Consider the following 11,006-nt stretch of genomic DNA (forward strand, 5'->3'; position numbering starts at 1 on the left):
AAAATATTCAATCTGCCTCTTATATCAAAGATTCGGATAAAATGTTTAATTTCATAAATGATCTGTAAAAAGCGAGTTTAGGTTTGGAGCTAATTAAAAAATAAGTTCTTTTTTAAAAAAATTACTTTCTGTTTTATTTCAAATGTTATTGGTTTGACAGATATTTGTCGACAACACTTAATTTTTCTTTTTCTTTCAATAACTCAATGTGGTTGTCATGTCAAGGTAATGTGGCAAAGAACTACAGTTTACAATGCTAGTTCTCAATTTTGATTCCCTTTGCGGCGGGAAATTCGATCCTAGGAATCCCTCCCTACATGGTTACCACCTGTAAAGTGTTTTTTTTTTTTTTTTTTTTAAATATTCCCTCCGTCTCATTCCAATAATCTCATTTTTCTTTTCGAGACGTCTCACTTCAATAGTCTCATTTCTATTTTTGGTAATGATTTTACACTACAAATAATATGGTCTCATACACCTTTACTCACTTTTACACTCAAAAAACAAGTTTCTTAATCTCCGTGTCCAAATGAAATGAGACTATTGGATCGGAACGGAGGAAATACTTGGTTAAAAATAAAAAGTTCATTCTAATGCAGTACCATGCATGGTTGGGTTACAAGTACCATGTGGTAAAAGTGTGTGTACTTTTTTATTTTGATTTGGATCCCACGGTATGTATGTTTATAATGGTTGGTTTTATTTTATTGTTTAAGTTTCGTCATTTATTTATTTTCTACATTTTCTGTTTTGTATTAATAGTCGATTTTGTTTGGTATTAATAGTCGATTTTATGATTTTTTTAAAAAATAATGTCTTATTATATTATATATAAACAAAAATTTGATTAAACCAACTTAACTAATCTATATTTATATCTATAACAAATATTGTAACATATTATAGTGAAATGTAACATATTATATTGAAATCAATATATAATAGTGAAATGACTATATTATATGTGAGATATAACATATTATATTGAAATACACAATTATTATAGTGGGATGTAGCATATTATATTTAAATATTAGTATTATTATTCTTATTATGTATCTCTTAATTCTTGCAGGAGGTACTATTTTCCGCCGCAGCTCGCCAAGTATGGTAATGGTTTTGCTGAGAGACTTACTTGATGAAGAAAACATTGAAAACTTTAAGCAACCTTGTTTCGGCAATTTCTTTGATTGGAAAGACATGGTTTTTCAAAGTCAACTTGCCTACTTTCTATTGCGACGACTAGATCTTATGTTGTTTTCCTCACGAATGATGAAATTTGATATTGATGGGATCGAGGCTATTTTTGGTGCAGATGAATATGTAGCTATTACATGAGTTTTATTCGGCTATTTTCCTCTGCGAAGTCGCCTCCTTCGGCCTCCCCGAAATCATCCTCTCTCCGGCCTCCCTCTGCATCCCCGTCCTCTACTTCTCTTTCCTCTCTCTAGGCTCCGCCGTCTCCCCCTCCAACTCGCTCTCCTCCCCCGCCGACCTCGCCCACCAAATATGCATCTGTACAGAGGTGGATCGAAGGGTTGTAGATTGGGGTGGGTTTTTGTGGAGGGGTTTTTGAGGAGAAACGCTCTGAATTTATAGAAATCGAAGGGGTTTTCTTTTTGGAGAAAGCAAATCGATTCAGAAACGCTTTGAATTCAGTAGAAATTTCGAGAAAGCAAATCGATTTTTTTTCTTTCTTTCAAGAAAGGATTTTTGTGGATAAACACTATGAATTTGTAGAAATTGAAGGAATTGATTTACAGGAGATGAATTTGGAATTCGATCGATTGTATTTGTGTGATGCCTTTCCCGTGCCGTGAACGAGTTTGAGGATTTAGAGGACGACAATGCTGAACTTGAGGTCAGTGACTCAACCCAAAACACCTAAGGGATTGACTCGCAATCATACGAGGTCGTCCTAGTGTAATAAGCTAACCTAAGTCGTCTCTCAAGGAAGGCTAAACAGGGCTCTGATCATGCTACGCACAGAAAACAGGAAATAACCTAAACACTCTAATCAGAAGGTTGGGTCTGACACTCTCTCTCCGGTTAACTAATTCGTAATTAAAATAAAGCATATAAATTTATCTAGGCGAAAGATAGGAAGCAGGTAAAGAAAGCAATAAGACAACATAAAGAACTAGGGTTCTAATCTAACAATCTAAAAATCAATAATTAAATCCAAAATCATAAAGCAACAATTATCAAGGCAAGAAAATAAACAAACATTCACATCTATGGCAAACACTAATCATGATTTTTCCTAAGGAACATGTAAATGAAAAGCGACACAAATTCAACTGAGTATTACTCTAACAAATCAACCAACGATCTAACTATACTAAACTAGGCAATAAGATTAACAAAGCATAAATCAATGCTAAATATCATTATCAAAACGTGTTCAATTATCTAGGAAAAGAGCAACCAAGAAAGCTTGTAGAATTCGATAAATCAATAGATATAAATTACAATTGATTAAAGGAAACGACGATCTAGCGTAATCCGAGAGTTTCTAATGTGTTTCTCCCTACCAAAACTCTAAGAAAATACAATAAAAATGGAGCTGGAGGCTGGATGGGTCGAGAATGGCACAGAAACCCCTAAAAAATGGGTTTTAAACCCTAAAAAACGTAACTTCCAGATCGCGCAGGCGGCCGCCGCCTATGCCCTTCGCAGAATGGGCACGGCGGGCGCCGGCCACTGCAATGCGCAGTGTTTTTGTTTTGGTCCGTTCTCCCTCGTTTCAAGTCGGATTTTAGATCCGTTTTCGCCTACGAACTCGTATCGAGACGAACTTCGATTCTTTTGCAGACCATTCAACGAAATTCTGACTTTATTTTTTTCCACATATCAATAAATTTGAGCATAAAATCCTGAGACAACAAAATTAGCACAAAAGCTCAAATCAGTCAACTCTTGAGTGAAAGAGACCAAAATAAAAGTCAATATAACACGTAAACACCCAGATATTCATCACAAAATAGGGCTAAACAGTCAGTAAGAGAGCTTCGACTGAGAAGAGATCTATGTGTGTGTTCTGCCAGAGAGAAGAGATCTGTGTGTGTGTATGTGTGTGTGTTTTGCAAAAGAGAAGGGCAAGAAGAGATTTGGGGAGAATTTGTGTGAGTGTTCGTCGGACTATTTATGTTTGCCAGACTGAGAAGAAAAGCCGCCCGGCCCGGCAATAAGAGCAGCAACAATGGTGAAAGAAGAAATTGAGAGAGAGAGAAGGCGAGCTGGGGCCCACCTTAATTGAAAAAAAAAATGTTTTTCAAACAGCGTTAACATCCGTTAAGTGGCGGGGGAGAATTTGGTGCGATTTTGCCACGTTGAGATAGTAAGCAGCTCTAAACCTGACTATAAGGTCCTGTATGCGATAGGGACGCCATCGATATGAGGGAATTTGGTACTTAACCCTATATAAAATGATCACACATGTTCTGTAAATGTAAATAAAATATTTAGTAAATGTAGGTATTAGAGATTTAGCAAATGGTGGTGATAATGATGGTTATACATCTAGCGATATCCTTTAATGTATATTGCTTAAATCATCCGAAGTTTCGAAATTAACAAAAAAGCTAACGACTGAAATTCGGTTGTTAAGACGGTCGTTAATTGTTAACGACCGTTTTTTGCGGTCGTAAATTTTAAATTTAAATAAAATAGAAAAAAAATTAAAAAATCAGTCGTTATATTTTAATTTTCGGTCGTTACGTCCGCCTTTTTTAAGACCGAAAATTTCGGTCATTAAAAGCGCAGTTTCTTGTAGTGTCATTTTAAACACTTACTCGTCCTATTCTAACAACATCCACGATAACTTTTATTTGAAAGAATGATCAATAATTGTTCCTACCCATATTTAATAGATTATAAGATTTTAACATTCATGTAGTATTAAAAATAATTTTAAATATAAATTTTTTTAAATAATACTATTTATTATTAAAAAATATTGTCTCTCGTGCATGCACCGAAGCAAAACTAGTAAATATTAAAATTGAAGTTATGTCTATTTATTGGGAGAACATAGGTGGCGCCCACAGACAACAAACACTACATTAAAATCACGTAACAAAAGATTACGTTTACATGTAAAGATTTTACTCACATGCATCACTTTTGGTTAAAGAATAAATAATTTTAAAAATAGTGTGAAGCTGGATTCGAATATAAAAGTATTAACCTTGGATATTAATCACACTGGGTAAATATTTAAATATTTTTATAATTTTATACTACATAATATAATGTATTTAGGAATAATTAAAAAAAATAAAGTGGGGTAATAGACCCACCATTCTATCATGTGGCTTAGCCATTGATCATGACCAACACGCGCACACAAAATACTCACAATATAATGATAAATTACCACTAGATTAATATATGCATGTGTAATTTTTTATATATAGTACCATAGCGTAATCTTTGGAATATCAATGTGCCTACAAATTAATCTATCTATCTATATATATATATATATATATATAGGGGAGGGCTACAGTAAAAACAGTTCTTAAAATATAAATATAAATGTTTTTTAATGTACGAATTTTATCCAACAGGGTTACGAATTCATCCAACATGGTTACGAATTGTGAAAAATAAATTTTTGCTACCTTTGGGATTCGAACCCAGGACCACGAATTCATCCAAAAGGGTTACGAATCAACCGTAGATCTTGATGATCTAAGGGCTCAAAATCATTTATATTTTATACACTTAAGAGTGTTTTTATTCTAGCCCTCCCCTATATATATATATATATATATATATATATATATGCACAATTACTTTAAAAAAGTTATAAGTTATATTGTCCTGCTAAAAATCACCTTACTATTTTTGAAAATAATTTTTTGTTTCTAATTTTTTTTGTTCATTTCGTCTACTCTAGATAATAATAATAATGTATGTTAATATATTTAGATATAACATTCATAAAAAAACATACTTAAAATTTAATAAATCTAAATCATATTTAAAATTCTATTTTTAAGATATATATATATATATATATATTTGTTAATTAGAAAAAAAATCTATTTATTTATTTTAGAACTCTTTTTTTTAGGGTCGCTTCTCATGTTTGATTTAGAAAAAACATGTTTTGCACGAAATTCAAATATTATAACATGCAAAAAAGTAAAAAAAATCAAACATGAGAAGCATTCACACTACAAAAGCTGCAAACTTTTTGTATTATTAAATTAAATATTGAAAAGGAGTATTCGCTACTGGAACGCCAACCTTGCATATCTGTAACTCAGTCTCAGGGAGACATTTATCTACATTATTTATATATATTATAAATAATTTAATATACATAAACAAATATAATATCGATATTTTATATGATAAAAGATATTCTAGTTAGACAAACAATCTCTAATAGAAAAATCGAATCCCTAAAAAAATAAAAAATCTAACCACTCCAACTTGTTTGGTACTACTATCTACTATGTTAAAAGCAAACAAATAAAAAAATGACACATTCATTTGATTTACTTAACACTTCTCTGATTTTGTTATCTAGGCTATCGAACGTCTGATAAGAATAGCTAAATTTGTTATCTGAGTTTTATCAAACCTACCAAACAAGACCTTTACTTTTTACAAAATAGGGATTGCATTTGAAATAAAATGCGTAATGTGTATATATAGTACATTCAAACATATATGAATGTACTAATCAAATATTTGCTAATTAACGGCAATATAAGCAAATTATGTAAAATGACTAGTATTATATATGGTATTAAAAGATTTTTCGAGAGACAGGAGACAATTGCTCCATTGTTAATTGGGTAGGTCATATTATTTGCCTAAGATCTCAAGAATTTGAATTAAAATAGAATCACAAATATTAAAAAACGTAATTTAAATTTGACTATTCAAAGTTGGTATTCTTAGTTGCTATGCTAAAAAATAACAGATCTAACATAAAGCAATAAAAAAGTGAATATGGTGGAAACTGAGACTTTGTATTGATTTTGAATAATTTTGCGGTGTGCGTAATATATCTTGTAGCTTATGTGTTTATAATGAGACTTTACATGTCTTTATAGACTAAAAATGTTGAGAATAAGAATATTGAGAATGCCAATAGAATTAGGACTTTGTTTCTATCTCAATAGAACTAAAATTATTTGAGTTGATCCTTATCTTCAAGTCAATTTCTTATTTTAGCAGATATGTGATAGCGTTAAATTCTGCATAATTAGGGCTGCTAGATCCCACGTATTGAGGGTTATTATCAAAATTGGACTGAAGCTGAATAAAGCTAAAGCGTTAGGGTTGCAACGTTGGGCTTCAAACACTTGGTTGCAGGGCTGTACAGTTAGGACTGCACTGTTAGGGCTGCTCAACTCTGTCCCAGCTTAGTCTATGTGTTAGTTTAACTTTCATGTTCTATTTTCACTTGTAACAACAGTTAAAACAACTCACAGATGCACATTAATTATTAATTTTGGGCCTTAAAACCTTTATTTTCGGATCGAGACTTATAAAGCTAAATCTAACAAAAAAGGTGCACGAAAACCGTCTTCATCCTATGCAGGTTATTTGCGCGCATACACGTAGAAAAAGAAAAAGGAAAAGGAAAAGTAAAAGGACATAATTCATTAGTAAAAATGGTGCAGGGAATCTATGGGAATAATTCAAATATCAATGTTTTTTCTTGTTGTGAGTGGTTTAACAGAGATGTTAGAATCTTGTCATCATAACTGATCAACTAGATTATGTATGATCTTTTAATTAGTAATAACTAAGATTATTTAGCATTAGGAATGTAATCCATGAGGACTTGATTTATGGTAGAAGTTATGGTAGAATTATTATTGTAGAAGTCCAACCTTTAATTAATGTCAATTTGGTATATAAATTGCATTCCATAAAATTAATTTTCTTTTTTGTTTTTAATATAAACAATGATGCCTTATTTTTCCTATGTTGATTCGAACTTCCAACTTAATAGTTAGAGAAGGACATCTTATCAACTAAGATGTATTTAATTATTAAAAAAAATTCGCTTAAAAAAAATCAACTTTCTCTCTCTTTCGTAATGGAGTTTGCAAAACCCATTATCTTCCCTGCAAAATTTATTATGGGCCATAAAAGCCCACTACACAGCTCGTACTGGTTTTCTTAACATGAGATTAATTGTCATCTAAAACAGTGATTTGTATATTCCCTAAAAGACAAAAGTTTTATAACTATAACTATAACAAATAGATCGCCTCAAAAAAAAAAAAAAAAAAAAAAAACTATCACTACAAAAAAAATTCCACTAGTAACATGGGGCTTGATAGCTATTATGCATGTCACAAAAATTAATGACATTTGAAATTATAACTATTAGTTATTAGTTACACTATCAAATGCCACTAATTTTATGACCCACATAATAACTACCAAAACTCATATCACTAAGGAAAACTTTTTTTATAGTGTGTAACAAAATGGTTAAAAATAAAAGACACCAAAATACTCGAACATTAAAAATTGAGTAAGAAAAAAAATATATTAAATCTCATATTTAAAGGAATGTGATATGTGTTGATCGATATCAATAAGTAGCTTTTTAATATGTATTTTTTTCTTACCGACCTAAAAATAATTGAACTGGCCTCTCATATATCCGTCTGCATGGTGCGAACAAATTTACAATATAATGGTAGACCTTGTGGTTCGTGGGTTCAAGTTTCACAAGCGGCCTACTTTTATATACCTTTTTCAGTTTGATTTGATTTGCTCATACCGATTTTCTTTTCTGTAATTGTTTTTTGTTCCGATTCTTCTCGAACCATTTAAAAATATCATTTACGTATATTAAAAATATTATTGAGTAACGTATTATTCGATTTTATAAAAATAAATGATACAAATTGATTTTATGAAAATAAATGATACAAGTGACACTTTTAATAACTGAAAATGATACTTTTAATGTATACAAATAATACTTTGTAAATTATTTTTTATAAAATCAAATGATATTTTGTATAAAAGTAAATGATACTCACTCCGTCCCATTATTTTTGGGCACCGAAATTAAGAAATGTGTAATTAATAGATAAAGTGAGTTGGTGGGGAGAAAGAAATTAATTAGGATATGTAAAAATAGGTATATAGAGAGAGTAGATGGTTGACCCATTAGTTAATTAGACATCTCATTATGAAAATTGAGACATTTATAATAGGACGGAAGAAGTACTACAAATGACATTTTTAATGCATGTAAATGATACTTTTGAATGGGTTGCGAAAGATGTGGGTAAAAAAAAAACAATAATAAAAAAATTAATAAATTGGACCGGACAATTCGGACCAAGCGAATCGGATCGATCCAAACTAAATAATTAATGAAAATTTTATTTGTGAGAATCGAACCTACAACCTTGTGGATACAAGGTATGCGGTCTAATTATGCCCGATCTTAATATATACTACTTGCGTCAGTGAAATAACTTTATACTTTTCTTTTTTGGCACGTCCATTTTCCTACCTAATTTTTGACAACAATTATACTTTTTAAATACACTCAACAACTTTTTCTACATTTTCAATAATCTTATTCTTAAAACTGGGGTCACTTCTTTTTAAAAAATCTTTTATAAACTGAGGGAGCGTATAAACTAGTGTCACTTCTTTCTAAAAAATTCTTTTATAAACTGAGGGAGCATAGGTATATCCCAATGCATGTGAAAATAATTTACTTTTTTTCATAATAAATATATCTAAAAAAGAAATATTTATACGAATCTAAAAGGCAATTACAAAGTAATGGAATCCGCACTTAGCACACCATCACAAATTGTGTCTCATCTCATATTTAATTTTGTCGTACATCCCAATAATAAAATCATAATCGAACTTTCAAAATGAACGAAATGCCCAAATAAAATATAAAAAAGGACATCACAACCCCCCTTTTCTTTACACATACTAAAAAGAAAAAAAAAGAGAAAGAAAAAAACTAGTCGCAATTATTTCCGGGTGGAACTTGACGTCAGTGGTGGACTGGGCTAAGCCCAACACACATTGGGCCAAACCCAATACCAAATGGTTCAACCCTTTCAAATCACAACGGCTAGTTTCCGCCGAGTCGACGCGCTCTAACGGTCAAATTTTCCGTTCTAAAATCCATTCATTCCTAATATATTCATAATCTCCCTATAAAATCTTTCAATCGCACCTCTTCATACATCTACAATCGCTCTCAATCAACTCTCCCTCTACCGCCGGCGATCGCAAAATTTGAACTTTCCGGCGACCCACATCAACAACAAATTCCGATCTCTTTCTTCGCAGTCTGCGTCAATGGAAACCCCATCATCCACTAGAAGAGTTACAAGATCACAGACTCTGGCTTCTTCCGCTTCCGCAAGCAACACCAACATTCCTTCATCGAGTACGTTTCAATTCCATTTCAAAAACCTAAAAAACCAGTCATAATTTTATCGAGTTTTTTAATATGTTTTCCTTTTTCATGATGACAGGGAAAACTGAGGAATCATCGATGCAGAAGAAGCAGCAAGATCGCTCAGCCCTAATAGATATAACCAACGATTCCCCCATTGTTGGGCTGGCAATGGGGAGTCTGAAAACCCCATCTTCGGCATTTTCTAAGAAGAGAATGAGCAATCAAGGGCAGTTCACCCGAACCCCGGGTTCAGGTGAAGCCCTCTTGAGAGGGCAGGTGAAGACTCTTCTTCAGAAGGTTGAGGAAGAGGCAGAGCTCTCGAAGATCGTCCTCGAAAACCGGCCTTTGTTCAATCTTCTCAACTCCCCCAGTAATCTTGTTGCACCAACTCCTGCAAACACACCTCAAATATTCAATCTTGGTGGTGATGCTGATAGTGATGGTTTGCCTTCTGTCACTCCTGTTACTGAGACTTTTTTCATTCCACAGGTTTGTTTATTTCTTTGTTCATTGCCTTTTTCTTGATAATGAAATGGCTGGTTGGATATTGATTTTGTTGTGGTGTTTTTGTGAGAGAAGAAGCAAGAGAGCGTTGAAACTGAGAACGTGATCACGAGGTCTCTGTTTCTTGATTTCTCGGAGAAGTCTGATGCATCTGATTGCTCCTCTGTGGTGACTTACCAAGGAGTGTGCTTTGGGGGGAGAGAGAAGAGCTCCACCGATGATGATGATGACGCCTCTGTGTGGTCTATTCAGGTGAATGCAAGCAGCACTAGAGATGAAGATGAAGACGAAGACGAAGACGAAGATGAGGAACAAGGCTGCATTGAAGAAGAAGAAGAAGAAGAGTACTACTTGGAGGTGAATGATGAATGGCTGATTGATGATGTTTGTGAAGGAATGAGCAAGATCAGCGTTGGGCCAAAGTTTGAAGGGAAGCACATTAGGTTCATCTACAACAGTGATGGAGAGATTGAAGAAGAAGAACAAGTGTGTGAAACACCAAAGCAATAATGGATTATGTTTTCTTCGGTTTTGGTTATGGATGTCTCCCTATTGACACCATCTTGGGTTTCTCTTTTTTGGGGATGATTTGCTTCTCGTATTTGATTATTCACATAATTTGTGATGAAATTCCTACTGGTTTGTTAATTGATGATGATTTTATTATTTGAATCAGAATGAATGGACAGTTCTTCTGAAGTTGATCAAATTTTATTGTTTAATACTAAGTCATGTTGAAATGGTTGGTTTTCGATGGAAATCGTCGAATCGACTACTTTCTAAAAATACTAAGAAGCAGTAATAATATAAGTAAAGATCTCGGACATGACACATTGTGAAGTGTTTACATCAAATACATAATTCCCCATTTTGCTTATCTGTTAAAAAAGATTTGATGTGCTTTAATTACCCATTTTTTGTTTGATTTTCCACCTGTCGGTTGAATTTCTTGATCTGTCCGAAAATTTCTTGAATACCAATCTGTCCGAATAATGGATTCATCCTTTATCGCATTCTTCAAATCTACTACATTTAGATTGGCAAATGATTATGCCAACTCTTGTAGATGGTT

General features: G+C 32.7%; 1 protein-coding gene across 1 annotated transcript; it reads left to right on the plus strand.

Annotated features, from left to right (window-relative positions):
* Positions 1 to 9,114: 9,114 nt before the first annotated feature.
* Positions 9,115 to 10,643, plus strand: LOC131001640 (uncharacterized). The gene is made up of 3 exons (XM_057928192.1): positions 9,115 to 9,418; positions 9,507 to 9,919; positions 10,010 to 10,643. The coding sequence occupies exons 1-3, from the start codon at positions 9,328 to 9,330 to the stop codon at positions 10,442 to 10,444; spliced, it is 939 nt and encodes a 312-aa protein (XP_057784175.1). The 5' UTR covers positions 9,115 to 9,327; the 3' UTR covers positions 10,445 to 10,643.
* The last annotated feature ends 363 nt before the right edge of the window (positions 10,644 to 11,006 follow it).

The sequence above is a fragment of the Salvia miltiorrhiza genome, chromosome 8 (genome assembly GCF_028751815.1).
Source record: "Salvia miltiorrhiza cultivar Shanhuang (shh) chromosome 8, IMPLAD_Smil_shh, whole genome shotgun sequence".
NCBI classification, from domain to species: Eukaryota; Viridiplantae; Streptophyta; class Magnoliopsida; order Lamiales; family Lamiaceae; genus Salvia; species Salvia miltiorrhiza.

What these genes read in the sequence shown, in the direction of transcription:
- LOC131001640 (XM_057928192.1), top strand. Translation starts at nt 9,328, where the DNA reads ATGGAAACCCCATCATCCACTAGAAGAGTTACAAGATCACAGACTCTG. An exon ending in CACCAACATTCCTTCATCGA is followed by an intron (nt 9,419 to 9,506) that starts GTACGTTTCAAT and finishes TCATGATGACAG; the next exon opens with GGAAAACTGAGGAATCATCG. An exon ending in AGACTTTTTTCATTCCACAG is followed by an intron (nt 9,920 to 10,009) that starts GTTTGTTTATTT and finishes TTGTGAGAGAAG; the next exon opens with AAGCAAGAGAGCGTTGAAAC.